The 22,697-nt window shown below is 49.7% G+C and overlaps 4 protein-coding genes across 5 annotated transcripts in view; 2 read left to right on the top strand and 2 right to left on the bottom strand.

Annotated features, from left to right (window-relative positions):
- Tesk2 (testis associated actin remodelling kinase 2) overlaps positions 1-4,336 on the top strand; it is an 87,857-nt gene extending 83,521 nt beyond the window's left edge. For both annotated transcript variants that reach the window (XM_040756889.1, XM_040756890.1), the window contains 6 exons: positions 411-493; positions 1,231-1,315; positions 1,547-1,630; positions 1,831-1,917; positions 2,325-2,442; positions 2,720-4,336. In XM_040756889.1, coding sequence (XP_040612823.1) covers positions 411-493; positions 1,231-1,315; positions 1,547-1,630; positions 1,831-1,917; positions 2,325-2,442; positions 2,720-3,432 — 1,170 coding nt within the window. In that variant the 3' untranslated portion in view covers positions 3,433-4,336. The remainder of the gene's footprint in view (positions 1-410; positions 494-1,230; positions 1,316-1,546; positions 1,631-1,830; positions 1,918-2,324; positions 2,443-2,719) is intronic.
- On the bottom strand, positions 4,228-7,774 carry Toe1 (target of EGR1, exonuclease). Its single transcript, XM_005072055.4, has 8 exons — positions 7,621-7,774; positions 6,820-6,962; positions 6,693-6,733; positions 6,463-6,559; positions 6,188-6,346; positions 5,691-5,950; positions 5,331-5,493; positions 4,228-5,251 (listed from the first exon to the last, which is right to left on the bottom strand). Exons 1-8 carry the CDS (start codon positions 7,670-7,672, stop codon positions 4,631-4,633), a joined length of 1,536 nt encoding a protein of 511 aa, XP_005072112.3. The 5' UTR covers positions 7,673-7,774; the 3' UTR covers positions 4,228-4,630.
- Positions 7,775-7,792: 18 nt separating this feature from the next.
- Mutyh (mutY DNA glycosylase) lies at positions 7,793-16,810 on the top strand. The gene is made up of 16 exons (XM_013114843.3): positions 7,793-7,931; positions 11,497-11,614; positions 12,946-13,094; positions 13,178-13,217; positions 13,342-13,415; positions 13,520-13,561; positions 13,642-13,713; positions 13,795-13,908; positions 13,993-14,090; positions 14,170-14,314; positions 14,392-14,446; positions 14,602-14,793; positions 14,885-15,021; positions 15,107-15,259; positions 15,457-15,498; positions 16,629-16,810. Exons 2-16 carry the CDS (start codon positions 11,503-11,505, stop codon positions 16,752-16,754), a joined length of 1,551 nt encoding a protein of 516 aa, XP_012970297.1. The 5' UTR covers positions 7,793-7,931; positions 11,497-11,502; the 3' UTR covers positions 16,755-16,810.
- A 453-nt stretch (positions 16,811-17,263) lies between these two features.
- Positions 17,264-22,270, bottom strand: Hpdl (4-hydroxyphenylpyruvate dioxygenase like). Its single transcript, XM_040756891.1, has 2 exons — positions 21,818-22,270; positions 17,264-19,503 (listed from the first exon to the last, which is right to left on the bottom strand). The coding sequence occupies exon 2, from the start codon at positions 18,615-18,617 to the stop codon at positions 17,502-17,504; it is 1,116 nt and encodes a 371-aa protein (XP_040612825.1). The 5' UTR covers positions 18,618-19,503; positions 21,818-22,270; the 3' UTR covers positions 17,264-17,501.
- Between the last annotated feature and the right edge of the window lie 427 nt (positions 22,271-22,697).

Genomic DNA, 22,697 nt, shown 5'->3' with positions numbered 1-22,697 from the left:
CTCTGTGAGTTCGAGGCCAGCCTGGTCTACAGAGCGAGTTCCAGGACAGCCTCCAAAGCCACAGAGAAACCTTGTCTTGAAAAACCAAAAACAAACAAACAAACAAAGAAACAGGACAAGATCTTCTGATAGGGAGACATGGGTAGTAACTATATGGCTGGCTAATCCCTGCTTCTTCTAATTAAAGATTTATTTATTTATTTACTATGTATACAGTGTTCCGTCTTCATGTATGCCTGCAGTCAGAAAAGGGCACTAGATCTAATTATAGATGGCTGTGAGCCATCATGTGGTTGCTGGGAATTAAACTCACCACCTCTTTAAGAGCAGTCAGTGCTCTTAACCACCTAGCCATCTATCTAGCCCTAAACCCTACTTCTACTTTATTTTCACTTCTTTGGGAACCCTAGAACTGCCTGATAAAGAGAGATGAAAATGGTTACTCTGCAGTGGTAGCTGATTTTGGCCTGGCTGAGAAGATTCCTGATGCTAGGTGAGTAACCTTAAAGACCATGGGTAATGGTCAAAGCTAAGGGTAAATCCAGCTTCTTTCCCAAAGGTCAGAACCTAGCCACAGCTCAAGTTCATTCCTTGGCTTGACCCTTCCAAGTCTATACCCGCCCTTGGGAACAACAAAACCCAGTCAAAACGTCTAATTGTGTAGTCAAGCATGATGGCACACGATTGTGATCCCAATACTTTTTTTTTTAAGATTTATTTATATTTAAAATGTATAGAGTGTTCTGCCTGCATGTATGCCCACAGATCAGAAGAGGCACCAGATCTCATTACAGATGATTCGGAGCCACCATGTGATTGCTGGGAATTGAACTCAGGACCTTTGGAAGAATTGCCAGTGCTCTTAACCTCTGAGCCATCTCTCCAGCCCGATCCCAATACTTTCAAGGCAGAGGCAGGAGGATCACTTTAAATTTGAGCCCAGTAAGGGCTTTATTAGCCTCTGTCTCAACAAACAATACAGACTCAAGGGCTGAGGATATTACAGTTCAGTTAGTTTAGTGCTTTGTTGCACAAAGCCCTGAGAAAATCCTAGCACCAAACCAGGCATGGTGGTACATGCCTGAAATCCCAGAATTCAGGAGGTGGCTGGAGAATCAATAGCTGCAAGTCATCCCCCATGTATAGTCTAGGCTATGTGGAACCTTGCCATTTTTTTTCTTACTTCCTGTTGTGCCAGTCACCACCAAGCCTTCTTCCTTTACTTCACAGTACAGGGAGTGAGAAGCTGGCTGTAGTGGGCTCACCTTTCTGGATGGCACCGGAGGTTCTCCGAGATGAGCCTTATAATGAGAAGGTAAGTCTGGAGATTTCAAGGCCTGATTATCTTTTGTGGCCCAGGTAAGGATCTGTATCCTGCTTGCTAAATATAGGGTTAGCCTCTCGCTGTTGTTAACCAGTGGTTGACTTGAATGGAATATGGGTTATGTAGCCCAGACCTAGGCTATTAAGAGGCGGGAGTGGGGCAGGGAAGATAGTCCACTCCTTACTCCACTGAGAGGAAAACTGAGGTCTGACCACCTACCAGGCAGATGTGTTCTCTTATGGTATCATCCTCTGCGAGATCATCGCCCGCATCCAAGCTGATCCAGACTATCTTCCTCGCACAGAGGTGAGCCAACAGCATGGGACAGTCACCACAGGGGTAGGGTTGGTTTGGTTATGGAACTGTTGTATCCTTGGGGTGGAGTTGCTAGAACTAATCTGTAGCTACTTCCGAGGCAGTTCCTACCCTCTTCTGAATAGGCCAGGATGAGCGTGTATGCTTAATGACTTATCCCTTGTACACTTCTCCACTTAACTCATCCACAGAATTTCGGGCTGGATTATGATGCTTTCCAGCACATGGTGGGAGACTGCCCCCCAGAGTTTCTACAGCTCACCTTCAACTGCTGTAATGTGAGTGTCTTTACCTGTCTTTGGTCAGGTGCTGAGTCCTTTTCATTTGGTTAGGAGTGTAGGGAAGGGATACAAATTAGTCTCATAAAGGGCATGGCATCAATTTCCCCAGATGTATAACACCAACCATATTTCCTACTGTGGCCTGTACAGGCTATCCAGAGTGCCCTGGACCAAAGGGAAAAACAAACAAATGTTTTGTATTTTTCAGTTCTTAGCCTGCAGAGTAAATCCATAGCTGGGCCCTGAATACTGACCAAGCTTTGCCAGGTTTTCTTTGTTGAACTGTAGCACCAGCCAACTTTAGTTACCCAACCTGAATCTTAAGACACCAGGAATAGATTCCGATTTCATCCTGGGGGCTAGAAGTGCAGGGCAGGGCTTATGGCTGGTATGGATGTCTACAGATGGATCCCAAACTGCGCCCATCCTTTGAGGAGATTGGAAAGACCCTGGAAGAAATTATTAGCCGCCTACAGGAAGAAGAGTTGGAAAGGGACAGGAAGCTGCAGCCCACAGCTAAAGGTAAGAGATCAGACCCAGATACTCAAACCTGACCCTGAAGAGAGGAGTAAGACTGTGAGACATTCCCCCTGGGGAAAGATCCTTGGTCCAGAAGTGGGACAGGAGTTGTTACAGACAATAAAATACTAGGTTGTCTTACAGCTGTGACTTGGTACATTGCTTCCCTGTTTTCTCATTGATGAAATGGGACATCTACGCACCCTGTTTTCCTCAAGAAAAAAATATAATAAAGTGCTGTTTATATTGACTGAAGTAACTCAGGCTTACTGTTCTTCAGGACTGTTGGAGAAAGTGCCTGGAGGGAAACGACTGAGTTCACTGGATGACAAGATTCCCCATAAGTCTCCACGTCCAAGACGTACTATCTGGCTGTCTCGAAGCCAGTCAGACATTTTCTCTCGTAAGCCTCCACGTACAGTCAGTGTCTTGGACCCCTACTACCGGCCACGAGATGGTGCTACACGTACTCCCAAAGTCAACCCTTTCAGTGCACGCCAGGACCTCAAGGGTGGCAAGATCAAATTCTTTGACCTGCCCAGCAAATCTGTCATTTCCCTTGTGTTTGACCTGGATGCACCAGAGCCTGGAACTACGCCTCTAGCTGATTGCCAGGAGCCTCTGGCTATGTCTTCCAGACGGTGGCGTTCTTTGCCTGGTTCACCTGAGTTCTTGCGTCAGGCTTGTCCATTTGTGGGCTGTGAAGAATCACTATCTGGTGGGCCTCCACCACGACTCAGTAGTCTCAAGTACAGAGTAAGAGAGATCCCACCATTCCGGGCATCTGCCCTACCAGCTGCTTCAGTCCATGAGGCCATGGATTGCTCCAACCCCCAAGAAGAAAATGGTTTTGGACCCAGACCCAAGGGGACCAGCCCATGTGTTGAAGCTGCCTCCGAGGAGATGGAGGTGGAAGAAAGGCCACAAATGGCTCCTGTCCACTTCTCTGTCTCTGGAATAAGCTTACAAACCCAGGGAGAGCAGGATGGGTGAGGGGGGAAGGACAAGTCCCTGCCTCACCATAGGAATCAGCCTGGCTCTTCCCTGGAGCCCACAAAGCAGTCAGGCTAAGAGAAGCCTGGCTTAAAAATTGGGCTTTCAGTGTCCAATGGCTGTAACATGAGGTGTTTCAATAGTTAGGGCCAACCTAATTCTAAGCCTCTGAAATCCAGCAAGGAGCTCTGGCTCCCACTGACTGCAGTGCACGTCCTAGACAGGACCAAAGGACTCTTAGTTCCAGGCTGAGCTGGCAGGCAGCTACGCAGCTAATACCCGTTCCTTTCCTACCCTAGGTCTCTTGTGCCCATTCTGGGGCACATAAGCTACAGGATGGAAACTGGAGCTACCTAGGAAACTGTAAAGGGCAGGGCTGTTTCTCAGACTGAAGACTGGGATGCTTCTTCCAGTATGTCTAAGACACTTGAATAATTGCTGTTTGCACTCACTGTACGGTCAGACCACATCACTACATCTCCATGCAAGGGGAAGACAAGGAATGTGGTGGTCAAAGATCTTTTAGCTAACCTATTCAAAGACCTTCCTTATTGATTAATCTATTTTCATATTTATAAAGTCTTAATGTTTTGCCTCAAGACTTTCAACCTTGGTGTTGGGAGTGGGGCTGGTTTTGTAGATCCCAGGGCCTGCACTGTGTATGTGTCAACAGGTGATACAACCAGTAGTTAATGTATTATATATATGTGGACTGATTTTTCTCCCTGCTATAGCTGAAGCTTTGGGAACAGTCTGTCCTTACAGAGCCGCAATAAGAAATAACCAAAGAATGAATGAAGTTGGTCAAATATTTTCATAATTTCTGTTGATTTTCTTTTGTAAAACTTTTCCCAAGACACTTTTGGATTAAAAAATAAAGTTGATGTTGTAGGCCTTATTTGTACCCTTGGGTCAGGCCTCTGTATAAAAGAAAACAATGAAGTACTTACTGTCTCTGGCCAGGACCTGCTCAACAACTCTGTAGTACTTAAAGATGACAACTGAAATGACTTTCTTTTTTTGAAATAGGGTTTTGCTATTAGCTGACTTGGAATTCGCAATTTAGGCCATGAAATTGTACCAGTCCTGCTGCCATCTTCGGGTACTGGGATGACAAACACGAGCCACTACACACTGCCAAATCTCTCTTCTACTATTAGCTTCTCTCCCTAGGCCTAGGGCCAGACAGATGTTTGGATCAGCTGCTGCCCCAAGCCAGCTTCATTTTCTGGTTGTGGGCTTTAGAAGAATGAGAAAACTGGCTCTTGGCCACTGTGAGGGGTACAGTTTTGCCACTTAGATATACCTTGTTGTGACATTCAGGAAGCCAGGGTCCAGAACTACAGAGCTGAGGTCCCTGGCTCAGTCCCACATAGGCCATCACATAACCTGTCATAAAGGCATCAAAACCAGCCCGATGCAGTCCATCCCCAGGCACAGGATTAGGACTGGCTTGACTCACAGGCAGTTCTGAGGTAGCCACATCAACTGTTTCAGAACTTGTTGCCTTATGCTCCATTTCTGAGCCACTTTTGTGAGCTTGCTTGGAGCCAAGCTCATCCCTAATTTCACCCTCTGTCACTCTTTGCTCAATTTCTTCTGTCTTGAGGTTGTCTTCACAGACCTGCTTTGTGGGAGGGCCATCTTCAGCTTCCTCAAAGGTCTGTGTCCCTGGCTGGCTCAGCAAAGCCCTCTTCCGTTTATCCTTACGTCGCCGCCGTCGCCGCTTGTCCTCTGCTACAGCCTCATCAGTGTCAATGATGAGATCAATATCATGTGACTGAGGACACTGAGGTCCTAGAGGGCACCAGCCATAGGCCTGGAGGTTGGAAAGAGACTAAGAAGGGGTACCATACATCAGAACCTCCCCTCCCCAAGACATGGATGAAAGCTCTCACCGAGAACTTGTCGCAGATGCCAGTGGTATGAGAACGGCGGTAGGTTACAGGGGATATACAGCATCGGTAGTCAATATGGCTTCTCATGCTGGATGGATAGCTGCAGAACTCCAGGGCAAGATGTGGGGTGCCAGCTGCCCGCTGCTTCCCATTTTCCCGCTCACTGCAACAGCGCAAGAGGGTATTGCTCCACTAGCGTATAAGCGCCACAAGAACAGGGGGGCTTGTGTTTTGTTCACTGCTGAATCCTCAGCACCTAAAAACAGTGCCTGGCACATGGTAGGTACTTGATAAATAATCTTAAGTGGATGCAATGCGTTTATACCAGGCCCCACCCCTTTCCCTCAACCGTGTCCTCACCATTTCCGGAAAGCATATTCTAAGTAGGAAGCTACAAAGCGGGCATGAAACTCTGCAGCATATTTGGTGTCATAAATGCCTGCTGGGAACATCTCACACAGGTCCGCAGTGAAGGTTCCCAAGGTCTCAGGCAAATGTGCGTAGAAGTTCTGGTACAGGAACACCAGGTCTATAAGGCCATTATGTAGCACCAGGGGTCGACGGGCCCGGATTAGTTCAAGGAACAGTGTCCGTACTGACTGGCTCTGGCTTTCGTCTCCCTGGGTGGAACGGAAGGGGTCAATGGGACGGACAGCAAAGCACACTTTTTCCCACCGGGAAAGTGCTACCTCACTGTCTAAACCAATGCTAGCCTCCCTTGAAAGTCTCAGTTTGCTCAGCCTTGTTACCAGTGATTCCCCATATTCACAAGCACATGTCCTCTAGGCATTCAGCCTATGGTAGCAAGAAACGCCACAGAGAACACACACTCAAGGCTAGAGAAGCTGGAGCCATACCTTGTCGTTGCCCTTATGGTAGGGGATTCCCTGAGCATACTGCCGGTTGAAATTGAAGCCATGCTGTACCAGGAACTGCACAGACTTTGGTTCTATAACATACTCCTCCATGCATAGTAGGGTGAGATTGAACACTTGGGTCAAGTAACAGTTTTCACCCTGAAAAACAAGGAGGATTTGTTCTATCAAAAATTAGGAGGAAAACCTCACAATATTCTCCAGCACCTCAACTCTTCTGCCCGGTGCCTCACATCTGTGATGAGGGTAGCTCATACCTTATCTGGCTGCTGCTTGAAGCAGGCGAGGCCCAGGGACAGAACAGAACGGGTTCTGGCAGCATGACACACGGCCTTGTAACGTTCCTCGATGCACCTTAGAGTTGGGTTTGGGCATGGCTGTGGCTGAGTTAGTTTCACAAAGGACCCAAACTACCCAGGGCTGGGACTCCCTAACCCTGGATTGAGATTGACCCACTTGTTAGAGCTGGGAAAAGGCTTATACTTACTGGTTCAACAAACTCTTCCTGTCCCCAAGCCCACTCAGCTCCTATGGATGGGTCAAGAGTGTTAATTATTCCCCACCCCCGTCAAACCCTTCACAACCACCCGTCCTCCCTGACTTCTATGCCTCACCGTGTCCACAGCCACAAAGCTAGCTGTCTTTAAAGCCAGCAAAAGCGATGGCCATATCTCCTTGAAGTTGTCACTCTGGACATCCACCACAGGAACTCGTATTACAAACTTCTCTGCAGACTTTGTGTTTTTGTTGACACCACCTAGGGATAAGGACTGTGGTGGATTTTCATGGTCTCACAAGGTCCCAGTGCATGAAGACACCAAGCTAGATATAGGAGAGGGGCTGCCCGTTAACAAGCTTTTCCCTAGAGACTTTGCATCCACTGTCCACAAGCCTTGGAGTGGACAGTGCCCTAAATTTGGAAAGTGGGTGTTATGTGGGTCTGGGAAATCACTTCCTTTTTACCATGATAATCAGGAGGGAGGTGGAGTAGACAACCTTTGAGGGTTCTTTATTCTCCGAGCCTGTAATGCCAGGACTAGGGAGCATAAAACTGAAGGATCTTGAGTTTGAAGCCAGCCTGAGCTACAAACCCCAAACACGGTTCCTCACAGACACAAGGGCTTCAAAGTTAGACCCAAGCTCCACGTACCTTGGACAACTTCACACTTCCTTGGTGTCACCGATTGACAACCACCGGCTGGATCCAAACCACACCTCCCAACATGCCCTCCCTGCTCTACAATCTAACATTACGGGATTTGCAGTTGCACGCGCTGCACACTGGGACTTGTAGTCTCCTAGGATATCTGGAGAAAGCAGAAGCTACAGGCCTGTCTCTAGAACTACCAGCCCGAGGCTTCTCCCTCCACAGAACCGCGTAAGCTTCCGTGGCTACCCCCTGGGAAGTCGCTCACCGTCAGAGGTCGTTGGAACTGAAGGCACACCGTCGTCACTGTCGGCAGCCATGACGCCGCGCGCACCGCGCAAGCCTTCTGTGGGTACGCGGAGACTTCCGCTTCGTCTCACGGAAAGACTCCGGTCTGGGATGGGGCGGAGCTCGGCGTCTGTGTCACCTAGGGCCCAACTTCCGTTCAGAGCCGTCCGGCCAAGTGCGGAGCGCGGGCTTTGCGCGCGCTGAGTGTCCATTGGCTGAACGTCCGGACTGCAGCGAAGCCACGCCCCCTGGCGGGTTCTCTGGGGCTGCGGGCTGGAGACTGCGCACCAGGTAATTGATTTATTTCTCTGTATCTTCTGGCGGGAACTTGGAACCTTTAGGTTACTGCAGACCTTTTCATCTATACAGCCCAGGGTGTGGTGGGCAACGTAGGCTTCCCAGGGGTGGAGAAGAGAATGCCTCCTATGCTGAGCTAAACCATGCCTTAGGAGCTCGAGAGAGATGGAGGGAGCGCCGCAGAGTGAAGGGTCTGAGCGTCGGCACAACTCCGGAAAGATGGAAGTGAGAGGCGGGAAGTGCCCTACAGGACACGAGTAGATAGGTGATAAAGCGACCAACTAATAGGAACGCTTTTAAGATAACTCGCGTAAGCCGGGCGGTGGTGGCCTTTACTCCCATCACTCGGGAGGCAGAGGCAGGCAGATCTTGGTGAGTTCGAGGCCAGCCTGGTCTACAGAGTGAGTTCCAGGACAGGCTCCAAAGCTACAGAGAAACCCTGTCTTGAAAAACCAAAAAAGTAAAAAAAACCTCAGGTGATAATGTGCACTTAAGGCTTTGATAATGGGGTAGCAAGGTAGAGCCAATTTGATTTTGACCCCTGTCAGAAGAGAGTAACACTGTCAGAAACCAGCCCCACCATAGGGCTCGTTCACATCCTCTGGAACCACCGACCTGGATTTCCCCTTACTAAACTATTTTATCAGCTGAAAATTTTCTGCACCCTGGTAAGCCTCTCGTCTATACAGCAATCCAAATCAAACTGAATCAGAAAAAGCCCACATAAGAAATACAACGTTCCCGGATGGCCTTCCAGCCCCCAGAGACTGGAAAACCACGAGTCTATTTTCTGGGAGGCAGTTTAAATACCCTGTGGAGTGGTTGTCAGGGGCTGTCCTGGAACTGTGTATGTGTTGATCTCGAACCTGGAGATCCTCCTGCCTCTGCCTCCTGAGTGCTGGGATTAATGAGCCACCTCCAGGCCCCCCCTTTTTTTTTTAGATTTTAATTACATGTATGTGTGTGGGCTTGTGCATGTGATTGCAGGTGCCCATGGAGGCCAGAGGCATTGCAAAAGCAAGGGCTTTAATGAAAATGAGGTGGTAAAGTCCAAGTACTAGGGGGAGACATTAAAACAGGTTTGGTACTGTTATAGCACAGCTGAAGATGAGATCAAATTGCTTAACTAGCCTCTGTTTCCTGAGCTGAAACCGGAGTAATAGTTCCTGCCTCCTGGAGCCATCAGGTAGAGTGGTCAACACAGAAAAGCACCCCCTGGGCTTGAGTACACAGTAGGCACCCATTTGTGTTAGATTACTTTGTAAAAGCCCGTTCTCCCATTTACTTTGTGTTATTTTTTTATTTATTTATTTTTTGGTTTTTTGAGACAGGGTTTCTCTGTGACTTTGGAGGCTGTCCTGGAACTAGCTCTTGTAGACCAGGCTGGCCTCGAACTCATAGAGATCCGCCTGCCTCTGCCTCCCGAGTGCTGGGATTAAAGGCGTGCGCCACCAACGCCCAGCTGTGTTATTTATTTTTAATGTGTGTAGTATTTGTGTGTGAGCCCATACATGCCTTGGACTTGGCTGGGCAGTAGGCACCTTTATCTGTTCAGCCATCCTGCTGTTCCCTACTAATAATGTTTTTGCAATTAGAGAAAAGATAGTCAGGAAAGCAGTCTGGCAGCAGTCAGCCAGGATATTTTCTCGTTACCAGCGGCCAGCCAGTCACAATTTACTAGCTCTCGTTTTTTTTTTTTTTGTTTGTTTGTTTGTTTTTGTTTTTGTTTTTGAGACAGGATTTCTCAGTATAGGTTTGGAGCCTGTCCTAGAACTCACTAAGATCTACCTGGCTCTGCTGGGATTAAAGGCACATACCACCACTGCCCAGAGCCCAAGGCAACTCTTATTTTTTAAAAAGCACTTAATCAAGGACTTGCTTCAGTTTCATTGGAGCAGTGACTAAGAACTTTGCATCCTGATTCAGAAGCAGCAGAGAGAAAGAGAGATGGACAGACAGACAGACTTCTTACTGTTAGGGACTTTTCAAATCTCAAAGCCCACCCTCAGTGACACACATGCTCCAACAAGCCCACACCCAATCCAAAAGGCCACACCTAATCCTTCCCAAACAGTTCCACTAACTGCGGACCAAGCATTCAAACATATGAATCTATGGAGACCATTCTCAGTCAGACAATCACAGGCATCTTGAAAGGGCTTAAGATGGACAAGTCGGGTATAGTTGTGCGCATGTATAGTCCTAGTACTTGGGAATAGTGATAGGAGAATGTATTGAGGCTCTCTAATGGAACTGAACGGATAGTACATATTAAAAGGGGCATTATTAGAGTGGCTTACAGGCTGTGGTCTGAGTAGTTTAGGAATGACTGCCATCTGGTGGAAGAGCCAGCAATCTGGCACTTGTTCAGTCCAGGAGACTGCATGTCTCAGCAGTCCTAATCTGTGTTGAAGTCACCCAGGAATTACTAGAGAGCTGCTGCTCTTCAGTCTATGCTAGAACCCTGAAGTAGGTTCTGATACCAGGGAAAGAATGCCTCAGCAACAGATGGATACACTTGCCAGTGTGAGTCAGGGCAAGCAGGCTTCCACCTCCTTGCCCTATTGTGTGGGCTGCCTCCAGAAGGTATGGCCCAGATTCAGGGTGTTTTCCTACCTCATAAGATCTGTCTTAGGGTTTCTGTTGCTGTGAAGAGACACTGTGGCCACACAGCTCTTAAAAGGACAACATTTAATTGGGTCTGACTTACAGTTTCAGAGGTTTTGCCTATTATGGCACAAAGCATGTCAGCATGCAGGCAGACAGAGTACTGGAGAAGGAGCTGAGAGTTCTACATCTTGATCCATACATAGGCAACAGGAAGCAACTGTGTGTCACACTGAGTGAAATTTGAGCATAAGAGAATTCAAAAGCCCACCTCACCCCCACGGTGACACACTTTCTTCAACAAGGCAACATCTACTCCAACAAAGCCACATCTCCTAATAGTGCCACTCCCTTGGGGGGGGGGGTTCAGACCACCACATGATCCAATCAAGAAAATCCTTCATCACTCGGGAGGCAAAGGCAGGTAGATTTCTGTGAGTTCAAGGCCAGCCTGGTTTACACAGCTAGTTTCAGGACAACTAAGGCTACACAGAGAAACCCTGTCTGAAAAAAGAAAAGAAAATTCCTTATAGGTATGCCCAACTGCTTGGATTTTAGTTGATTCCAGACATAGTCAAGTTGACAACCAAGATTAAGCATCACAGAGGACCAGAAGTGTGAAGCCAACCTGGGCGCCATAGTAAGGCCCTGTTTCAAAAGACAGAAACAGGCCTGGAGAGGTAACTCAGCATTTAGGAGCACTTGCTGCTCTCATAGCAGAGTTCAGTTCCCAGAATGCACGTGGTGGCTCACAAGCAGCTGTAGCTACAGTTCCAGAGGGTCTGCACCGGCTTCTAGCCTCTGAGCGTAGCACACAGTACATACATGCATGTGTACGGACAGAAAAAGGAAAGCTAGGCATTCTGAGAGATTCGGGAAGAGGTGGCTATAATTCCTCATTGTGAGGAGCCTCACTGTGACTGACCACATTGGCTACCTCTGCCTGTTCCAGGTTATCATGAAGAGATTACGAGCATCCATGAGGAGTCACAGAAAGCAGTCAGCCAACCACGAGAAAAGGGAAAAATGTACCTGCAGCAGCAGCCAGGCCGGGACTTCTGCCCCTGCTGGTAAGGAGCTGGCTATGGCCAGAATGTCCTGGAACTGCTTTCACTGGCCATACAAAAGGGCAGATTCAGGCTTGCTGTATACCAGGGAATTAAGCTAATTCTGACTGTGTTGCTGTGTAACTTTGGGCAAGTACTCTGGGTATTTTCTTAACAGTAGAAATGGAACAATTTCGTCTACACATTTCTTCACTGTCTGTGTGACTTTCATGAGATCAAATGAGTTTATAAGCCTGAGTGTGGTTTGAAAACAAGGAAGCACCCTGCATGGGTAACTATTGAGTCTTCATTTGTGGCCCAGAGAGGGCAAAAACACTCTGACAAAACTAAGACCAGAAATTTGGCCAAGGCCACACATAACTAGACCTGATCTGATTGTAGCTCTAAAGCTTGAGTGAGGGAGTTGGGTAGGAGAAGCCCTAAGTGGGAACAGGCTACTATAGGTTGCTATGCCCTGGTTCCCTGATGAACCCATACAAAAATGATCCCCCAAAGGGCCAGCAGGATGGCTTAGTGGGAAAAAGCTTTTGCCACACAAACCTAGCTAGTGATCTGAGTATCAAACTCCAGGACCCACAGAAAGGCGGAAGGAGAGAACCAACTCAAGAATGCTGCCCTCTTGGGGGCTGGAGAGATGGCTCAGAGGTTAAGAGCACCGGCTCGTCTTCCAGAGATCCTGAGTTCAATTCCCAGCAACCACATAGTGGCTTACAACCATCTGTAATGAGATCTGGTACACTGTATGCATAATAAATAAGTCTTTAAAAAAAAAAAAAGAGCTGGGCGGTGGTGGCGCACGCCTTTAATCCCAGCACTCGGGAGGCAGAGGCAGGCAGATCTCTGTGAGTTCGAGGCTGGGCTGGACCGACAGCCTCCAAAACAATACAGAGAAACCCTGTCTTGTAAAAACCAAAAAAAAAAAAAAAAGAATGCTGACGTCCACATGCACACATGGCATGCATGCCCATACATTCACATCATACATACACAATAAAAATAATAAAATAAATAGTAAATACAGAAGAGCCTGGTGTGGTGATTACTCTTGTAATCCCAGTGTTTGGGAGGTTGGGACAGGAGGATTTGGAGTTTGAAGCTAGCCTTGGCTACACAGCAAATTTGAGGACAGTCTAAACTATATGAGAGCCTGTTGAGGCCCGGCCTCAGAATACTGAAAAGGGTGGCTGGAGAGACATCTCAACTGTCAGGCAGTGCACAGCTGCCCAGAGCTCCAGCTCTAAGGAATCAGATACTTCAGATACACGAGCACTTAAAAATAATTCTTAAGAAATGGGTGTGGGGTTTGATCCCTGAGTGTCCTGACTGTCCCGCAGGCCGGGCCAAGCAGAAGGGAGAGGAGTTACTGAAGGCCTCCGTCTCCCCGTACCATCTGTTCAGAGACATGGCCGATGTCGAGACTTTCCGAAGGAACTTGCTCAGCTGGTATGACCAAGAGAAGCGGGACCTACCTTGGAGAAGATGGGTAAGTGGGACAGGGACAGTGGGGTGGGAAGCTGGCTCTTAGCCCTTTTGATATTAAGTCTGCACCTGTGGTTTCGTTGACAGGTAAAGGAGGAGGCTGACTTGGACAGGCGGGCCTATGCTGGTCAGTACAAAACTGGGCTGCTTTGCCTGTAGGTCCTTGGGTTTAGGGTTATGCTTAGGTTTGGGGGGCTAGGGGCTAGGAGCCGGGGTGAGTTATCAGTACCTCATGTTAACCCCCTCCCCAGTATGGGTGTCAGAGGTTATGCTGCAGCAGACCCAAGTTGCCACAGTGATCGACTATTATAACCGATGGATGCAGGTGATGCCAGGGAGGGAGGGGAAATTTGGCTAGACCCCGGAAAAGGATTCCTCCACCCCCGCCGTCCTTGACCTTATTTCTTCTTACTTGTCTTGGAACTACAGAAGTGGCCAACGCTTCAGGACCTGGCCAGTGCTTCCCTGGAGGTGAGCCACCCTTGGGTAGGGAGAACAGAAACAACTGAGGGACCGGCCACTGATCTTTGAACTCTCACCTCCACCTGCAGGAGGTGAATCAGCTCTGGTCTGGCCTCGGCTACTATTCTCGAGGCCGTCGGCTGCAGGAGGGAGCTAGGAAGGTAAAATGGGTGGTGCACCGAAGAGTTGGAGGCCGGTGACCTGCGGTGTCTTAAGACTGTGAGCCCTTCTACTCCCATCAGGTGGTAGAGGAGCTAGGAGGTCGTATGCCACGTACAGCAGAGACCCTACAGCAGCTCCTGCCTGGCGTGGGGCAGTACACAGCTGCAGCCATTGCTTCCATTGCCTTTGACCAGGTTAGCCCATGTGTCACCTGTATTTAACGTGTACACCTCCCCTTCCTCCATGTCCAGTCTGACTCCCGGGCTCCTCTGTGCCAGGTAACCGGTGTGGTGGATGGCAATGTTTTACGGGTGCTGTGCCGTGTCCGTGCCATTGGTGCCGATCCCAGCAGCTCCTCTGTCTCCCATCACCTCTGGTAAGATATTGGGATGATGGGAAGTTGGGGAGGGTTTCTTCATAGGGTTTTTGCTTGTAGTAGTATTTCTTACTCTTAGGAGCCTAGCCCATCAGCTAGTGGATCCAGCCCGGCCTGGGGACTTCAATCAAGCAGCCATGGAGCTGGGGGCCACAGTGTGCGCCCCGCAGCACCCTCTCTGTGGCCAGTGTCCTGTGCAGAGCCTATGCCAGGCGTACCAGAGGGTGAGCCTCCTGAGGAAGAGTTGGGGTGCCCTAGCGAATGACCCTTGCCCTATGACACCCTCCTGTATGTCTCTCAGATGGAGTGCGAACAACTCTCAGCCTTGCCGGGCAGTCCTGACATAGAGGAGTGTGGTAAGCGCCAGCCCTGGTCCCAGCCTGCCCCTCCTGCCCCTATCAGGGAGTCACCCTTTCAAGCCTGAGAAGATGCTGCACTGGGACTAAGCCTCCCGCTGGGCTTGGCACGGAAGGCTGCTTGCCGAAGCACAATTTTGGATCTTTGTTTCCAGCTCTCAAGGCTGGACAGTGCCAGCTTTGCCTACCTCCCACAAAACCTTGGGACCCCACTCTGGGAGTGGCCAACTTTCCTCGAAAGGCCAGCCGCAAGCCTCCCAGGGAGGAGTACTCTGCCACTTGTATTCTGGAGCAGCCCAGAGCCACTGGGAGTCCCCTCATCCTGCTGGTGCAAAGGCCTAAGTCAGGTACCTGAATATGGGATTAGAGGGCAGTGTCACAAGCAACAGAGGAATAGGGGGGGCAGAAGACGCTGACCCCGTGTCTGGCTGCCCTCAGGTCTGCTGGCAGGACTGTGGGAGTTTCCGTCTGTTGCCGTGGGGCCCTCAGAACAGCAGCAGCACAAAGCCCTCCTGCAGGAACTGCAGAGCTGGTCTGGACTCCACCCAGCCACTCGTCCCCAGCACCTGGGGGAGGTAGGTGAGCAGAGGTGCCAGGAATCCAAGAATGGACGCTTTTGTGTTCACATTCACAGACCTGGTTCCATCTCTTCCCCCCCAGGTGACCCACGTCTTCTCTCACATTAAACTGACGTATCAAGTATATAGTTTGGTCCTAGAAGAACAGACCCCAGTGACCCCTGCACCTCCTGGCGCTCGATGGTTGACTTGGGAAGAATTCCACACTGCAGCTGTCTCTACTGCTGTGAAAAAGGCACCACCTTTGTTATCTTTTCTTGTTTGTCACCTGCATGTTTTACATGAACTCATTGCTGTATACATGAGAAAGAGATGTATATTTTAAACAAGATTGCTGGGGCTGACCATAGGCTGGGGTGGCACCCGGGGTATTGGTTCTTTTCGGGGAGGTGCCAGCCCTGTTTTGTTTCCTCCCAACTCCACCTTGGCCAGGTATTCCGCATGTATGAGGACCATCGGCGAGGGACCGGCAAGGTGAGCCTCAGAAGCTAATCCTGCCATCTTTCCCCAGGCCTGCCTCTGGTGGTTTTTAAGTCACTTAGTGACATTTTGGGATGAACGTTATCCATTCCATTGCTGGAGGCAGAAGGACAGTTTATGAACTAGGGAATGATTGTACAATGAGAACTGGGGGGGATGGGCAAGATCAAATTGGTGCGGGCTCTGGTGTCACAGGTAGGTGAAGTATCTGTGCCGGGTTTTGTGGGATATGTGATAGGGAGCCATTTCTGAGACAAGGATCAGGAAAAGCTGCTTAATGAGAATAACTACTCATTTGAGTCCTAGAAAAAGATTTATCTTTACTATTTTTAATTATGCGTATGTGTCAGTGTGTATATGTACATTGAGTGTAGTGCCCATAGAGGCCAGGAAGAGGGCATTGGCTTCCCTGGATTTGATGTTATAGGTACTTGCTTATGAACCATGTAACATATGTACTTGGCCTCCAACTCAGGTCCACTGCAACAGCAGCACACACACACACACACACACATACATACACACACATACATACACACACACACACACACGTTTTTTGTTTTTTGGGGTTTTTTTTTTTTTCTGTTTTTGGTTTTTCGAGACAGGGTTTCTGTGTGTAACAGTCGTGACTGTCCTGGAACTCACTTTGTACACCAGGCTGACCTCGAACACAGACATCTGCCTTCTGCCTGCCTCTGCCTCCTAAGTACTGGGATTAAAGGCGTGGTCTCCATCCCCTGGCTGCCACATACACTTTTAACCACTGAGCCATCCCCTACTCCTCACCCACACTGTGTGGCTGAAGATGATGTCCTTGAACTTCTGATCCCCCCCCCGTCATGATGGGATTATAGGCATGTGCCTATCATACCCAGTTCTATGTAACACTAGGATTCAAACGTAGGACTTTGTGTGTGTTAGGCAAGCCCTTTGTCAACTGAGCTATGTCCACGGCTGCAGCTTTGCATTTTAGCAAGATTTTTAGGCATCTTTTAGAGAGTTGACTGAAGGGATTGATACTTGAAGGCAGGTGGAAAATTCCACAGCATTAGACTAGATTAGTAGAGCAGGCAGAAGATTCCCTGATGTGTACTCATTACCTCCCATCTTTTGATTTTGCACAGGGTTCTAAAAGGTCCCGGGTGTCTACTCCATCAAGCCGGAAAAAACCCAGCAGGGGCCAGCAAATCCTGGATAGTTTCTTTAAGCCTCTTATTTCCACAGATACACCCAACAGTATGACCCAGTGACACCCCTGTGAAGCCTACCTCAAATCCAGTCTAATAAAATGCTTCTTATTTTTGTAGTCCTTTTGGAGAACATCCCACACTTCTTCTAGCCCCTTTACTTGTGAGAGGCTAAGAAAATGGTAAAGTCGGCTTGGTTCTGACTTGCTCTGGCTGAGCTCCCAGGCAGCCCTGGAGGCTGGACACATTCTGACTTGAGTATTCGTCCCCAGTAAAGAGTTAGGGCAGCTGCAGGGAGCACCTGTCAGTGGCTGGCATCCAATGCTCCTCCCACTCTGGGTCTCAGGTAAGCTCTGATTGGAGCTGGAGCATCATCTTAGAGCAGGTGGTTGGGCTAACCCTGCAGCTGTGGCTCCCTAGGGAGATCAACACAGTGGAGGGTTTGTATTGAATTCCTTTTTATTCAGGGTACATTTCACAAGCAATAAGACTTCAGAAAGCACAAGGGTTAATAATCACAAGACCTGAAGGGTTGGTGGGAAGGAAACAGAAAACACAAATACTCCAGGGTGTTGGTTGTGTCTTATAATCTCATTCCTTTATTCTTTCTTTATATATCCTAAATGTGTTGTTTTGGATTTTAACAAGAGGCTCTAGAATTGGCAGGTACTGGTTAGAATGAAGACCTGCACCTGGTCCCGAGGGCACGGATGGCCTTTATCTGGGGTGTGATCCTGTGGAGGTGTGGTGCTCTGAGGTGTGTCACCCCCAGAACCCAGGACTAGCGGCAACACCCACACCTAGCCAGAGTCAGGCTCCCTGGGCCCTGGCAGCTTCCTCTTGCACCGACTGCCATAGTGCCCGAATGTTGTTCTGGCCAAAGCCTGTGGCCCCCAGTCTCTGAATCAGCTCCAGAAAGAAGGTGTCCTCAGTGAAGAGGGACTTGGTGAAGACCTGAAGCAAAAACGCGTCTTTATTGCCATCTAGCAGAATTCCCTGCCGTTCTAGAAGGCGGGGCTTGTGACCTGCAGTTATGATTTGTTCCTCTTTGCCTGGCTGCTGGTAGTAGGCTTCAGGGGGGGTCAGGAACCGGCCTCCCGCCTTCATCATCCCTTCAGAAGCTTCCATGATGTTGGGAGTGTACAGTCCTACGTGCTGCAGGCCTGGCCCCCTGTGCCGGGCTAGAAATTGCTCTACCTGGTCCTGTTTGTTGGTGGGTCCTGGCAGGGACTCTGCCAGAACAAGGGTGGGGACGGTGCTGTCAGTCGGGATTTGCAGGGCAGTAAGCCTTAGTCCCCCTCGCCCAGGCCCTGCAGTCACCTTGAGGCCCAGCTCCGGATCCTCACCTGGGCTCAGCGGCAAGTGACAAAACCCAAGGCAGTCGTGAAACCAGCGCCTAAGTGTAGGGGAGCTGCCAGAGGTGCAGGCCAAGGTCAAGTGGTCCACGTGGCTGACCCAGCGAGGGCCAGGTGTGCAAGGCAGCAGTTTGAATCCGGGCAGGAAGGATCCGCGATAGCCCGCACGCTGCAGCAAAGTAAAACTAAGATTACCAGCCGGAGAGCTGACCACTGTGTAGATGGCTGTGCCCTGTGCATCCTTCACGCTAGTGGGTGGTACCGGCACGGCGCAGCCCAGTGCCGCCAGCGCCCGTGCGGCGCCGTCCACATCCTCCACATCGAAGCACAGGTTCGTGGCGCTGGGCACCGAGTGGTGCGGATCCAGGCCGTACAGTGGCTCCCCCGGGCCCGAGCCCTCGTTCACTAGAAAGACTGCATCTCCGCTGCGCAGGGCCAACTGTTTCCACCCGCCTGTTTCCCGTACCGCCAGGGGCTGGAAGCCGAAGAGGCGGTGTAGGTCCTTTGCTAGGGGCTGCCCAGCTGGCACATGGAAAGCTACATGGCACAGACGGCGGGCGGGCGCAGCCATGGCGATCCCAATGGCCTGTCACCAGTCCCTGTCCTTCTGGGACCGCTCACTTGTTTAAAACTCCAAAATTCTTGGTCCAAGACTAGTTGTTGGAAGCCGGTGGAGTCCAGGTCTGCCTGGAGAGAGCGTTCTTTGGTCTTTTCTGGGCAGAGGTCACAGTCAGACGTCGGGGGAATGATCCTCTCTGCAGCGCAACCTCGATCACAAGCCGGCTGAGGACCACAGACAGGCTCTGGGGGTAAATTGTATGAGAACCACGTGGACGCTGAGGGGAGCGGACCCGGAGATGGGGTGGAGCCTGAGACTCCGCCTTTGACACGCCCTCTCGCCCAGAACCGTCTCCTTGAGTACAGTCGAGACGAAGGGCAGTTCCTTCCCAGGGCCTTGGACCAGATCACACCCTTGGCACTGAGCCACCCCTTCTGGGCCCGGGAAGTCACAATAGCCACCTTTACTCGGTGCCAGGCGCACTCTTCTTGAGACCTCAGAGCTAAATTCTCCCCAAGTGGGGGAGGAGCCCGAATCGTCCCTCCACAAGCACAGGATTTCTTAGTCTGGTGCCTTTTCTCTAGGACTCAGGAGTTTATGTTGAAGTCCTAGTGCTCCATTCATGTTTTACTTTATTTTCTCAATATTAAAATATGTTCAGTTACAGATTTTCTTTTTTTATTATTTATTTTTAAATTTAATTAGAAACAAGGTTGCTTCACAAGTCAGTTCCAGGTCCCTCTCCGTTTCCCTCCCCTCCTCCCGCGCAGTTACAGATTTTCAATCCCCAAAACGGGGCGGAGAAACAGAAGAGAAAGCATTTACATATCTTTCCAATCATCTGGGCAATCTCAACTTTATCTGCCTCTTCAAATCTACTTCCACATCTAATCGAGACCTGGAGGGAGAAAAATAATCCTAAGACGCTGTTGCATTTTGGTTGTTGTTCCTGTAAGGAACTACTGTTTGTCACCTTAATAGGACTCCAAGTACTACTCAGGCCTTCCTTACTCTAAAGATATCAGCCAGGAGGCCCAAGATGAGTGAAATCACTAGGATGAGGAAACCGGAAGTCTTGTGGGATTTCAGCTGGAAGGTCCTTGAATTAAGGTTAGAGAATGACATTGAAAGGACAAAATGCATGGGGGAAACCTTAAGAGAAGACGCAAGGCAAGCCGGGCGTTGGTGATGTACGCCTTTAATCCCAGCACTCGGGAGGCAGAGGCAGGCGGATCTCTGTGAGTTCGAGGCCAGCCTGGTCTACAGAGCGAGTTCCAGGACAGCCTCCAAAGCCACAGAGAAACCCTGTCTCGAAAAACCAAAAAAAAAAAAAAAAGAGAAGACGCAAGGCAAATTCAAAGTGATTGTGCTGAAAAGACATTTGGGAGGGACACCGTGCCCCACGGTGCAGCCAGAAACTCCTTTGTCAGGGAGTGAGAAGGCTGGCGGCCATAGGGGACCAGATTTAGACTAGCAGGCTCCGCTGGGTACTCAGAATTGCAAGCAGGATGGGAGAGCAGGGCCTCTTTTGCTGACCAGTGGTCAGGAGAACGTGGATTCCAGAGCTAAGCAGACCTGGGTTACTTTGCATGCATGACTTTGGTCATGTTGCTCAATTTCTTGGAGTTTCCTTATCCGCAAAAATGGGATCCTCCCCCCCCCCCCCCCAATGCCGGTGGTGGTGATCAAAACCCATGTTCTCATACATATTAGGCAAGCATGCTATTTAATTACACCCCACCTTTAACCCAGATTGCTGTGGTTAAACGAGACAGTGTTCAATCAGTAGTGGCTGTTGCTGTACCTATTGTTCTATTCTCATTACACAGTGTCAATGGTACCTCCCAGAGGGTATTGTCTGACCTGTTTGGGGAGATGGGGATGGGCAGAGACTGTACTGGCTTGGGGCAAAGGCTGGGCAGTCCAATCAAGGAACAGCTCTGATAATGGCCCAGAACAAGCCGTGACTCCCTTCAGGGAGTCTTGTAGCATTAATTCCTGACTTTTTTTTTCCCTGATGCCACAGATTGAACTCAGGGCCTTGTGAATGCTAGGCAAATACTCATTGAGCTACATCCTACACCCCCCATCCTCCATCCTTCCTTCTCTCACATCCCCTTGGACCTCAGCTTCATCCCTCTAAGATTTCTAAGCCTGAAGCCCTGTGGAAAGTGTCAGGACTGCCTTAGGAAAAGGTGTGTCCTAGTTACAGTCCAGCCTTTATTTTTTGTTGCATGACCTTGATTAATGCTAGTCTTCCCACCTTAAACCTGTATAATCCCAGCTCACTTTCCCCCAAATACTTCATACTGAGCAGGATGATAGAGGCCAGTCTCACACCGAAACCTTAAATGACTGCAGATAAATGAAAGATTTAGACAGTGGAACCCTAGAGGTCTCACCTGTCCTCCCACCAAAAAGAAAATGTCCCTATTACCAGACCCTGGATTGTGCTGATTTTCTCAGACATGTGCAGCTGAGGAATTGCAACCTATGGAGAGGCCTAGGTCTAACCCCTGAACCTGGGTCTGATTGTGTAGGGCCTGGACTGAGGTGGCTTTGACCCAGCTATGAGTGGGTGTAGGTCAGACTATACAACCAAGACAAGAGGGTCACCGTGTAGCCTCAAAGGCAATGCATATTAGGGCCACTCCTAGAGCACTTAGGAAGGCCCTTCTTTTAGGGGAGTCTGAGAAAGGAGGACTGGAAATACGGTTCTCTGCGAATGCTACAGCAAAAACAGGCTTCCCTGAGTTTTTTTTTTTTTTTTTTTTTTTTGTGTTTTTTCGAGACAGGGTTTCTCTGTGGCTTTGGAGGCTGTCCTCGAACTCACAGAGACCCGCCTGCCTCTGCCTCCCGAGTGCTGGTATTAAAGGCATGCGCCACCACGGCCCGGCTTCCCTGAGTTTTTATAGTCAGGGTTTCATAATCTATAACCCTCTAGGCCTTTGACCCAGCCCCAGAAGTTTGCTCTCAAGTGCCCCAAGTACAACAAACTGGGTATAAATAAGACCACTGGCCCTTCACGCCCCTCTTGCTCAGGAAGGGAGAGGCAGGGTTTATGGAAACTAAGTGGTATGCATAGTGTTTTAGCTGGAGTGTGGTGTCCTGGAAAAGCGCCATACTTGGCACAGGTAACAAACACACTGGGTTTTCAAGGAGGGGTGAAGGGGGCTGCAGGTGTTGGTTCCCTGTGGCGTCCAGAACATTACCCTCTTGGAGTTCCAGGGAACCTTCACAAGCCGGCTTCTCAGCATGACGACTGCCCTCCTGCTGGGGCTACCCGTGCTGGGGCCACAGGACAGAAACGAAACAAAGGACTCCACTGGAAATAAAGTCCCAGGCAGGGAGCAAGGTCAAGGTACTGCGGAAGCTGCCTGCCACTCCTGCCTTGGGTGTTGGCTGGCTCAGGTGAGGTAGGGGTGATCCTGGGCTGTGCGGAAAGCTGAGGAATCCAAGTCGTAGAACAGCTCCTCTCCGGCAGGTGTCGACTCTAAACCTATCCGACTGCAGTAGCATGCTAGGAAATCCTCGGCTCCAGCTCCTCCTACCCTGCCTGGGAGGGGGCTACAGTCTCGATCGGCCCCGCCCCCGCCTCCGGGGCCACCCGGCAGCTCGCTTCTTTAGGGATCCGCCGCTTTCACAAGTCCTTCCTGGTCCGGCCCAGTGCTCCTTTACCTTTCCCTTCCGCCGGAAGCGGCTCCGAACGCTCCCCCATTTTTGGATCCGCCTCCATTCTCACTTGACTGCCGAGGGATGGCTCAGAAAAACTTCTCAGGGAAGGTGACTTGAAATTTTTTCAAGTTGTAAAATACACATATTTACTAACGAATTAAAACACCAACAACAACACATACAGGGTCTTCTGGTAGCCCAGGCTGGTCTCTGACTCGTTTTGTAACTGAGGTGACTTTGAACTGCTGCCTCCAGAATGCTGGGATTATAGGTGTGCACTATGAAATGCTTGGGGATGGATGCGTGCTAGGCAAACGTCACCAATTGACCTACATCCCCAGCTCCCAACTTAGCTTTTAAATGTACTCACTGTGTGATAGTAAGTACATTCAAGCCAGGGGAGAGGCTGCAGGACAG

This window comes from Mesocricetus auratus, unplaced genomic scaffold (genome assembly GCF_017639785.1).
Source record: "Mesocricetus auratus isolate SY011 unplaced genomic scaffold, BCM_Maur_2.0 Super-Scaffold_100014, whole genome shotgun sequence".
In the NCBI taxonomy this organism is placed as follows: domain Eukaryota; kingdom Metazoa; phylum Chordata; class Mammalia; order Rodentia; family Cricetidae; genus Mesocricetus; species Mesocricetus auratus.
The sequence above is the reverse complement of the archived record's forward strand: the minus strand, read 5'-3'. Positions and strand labels throughout refer to the sequence as shown.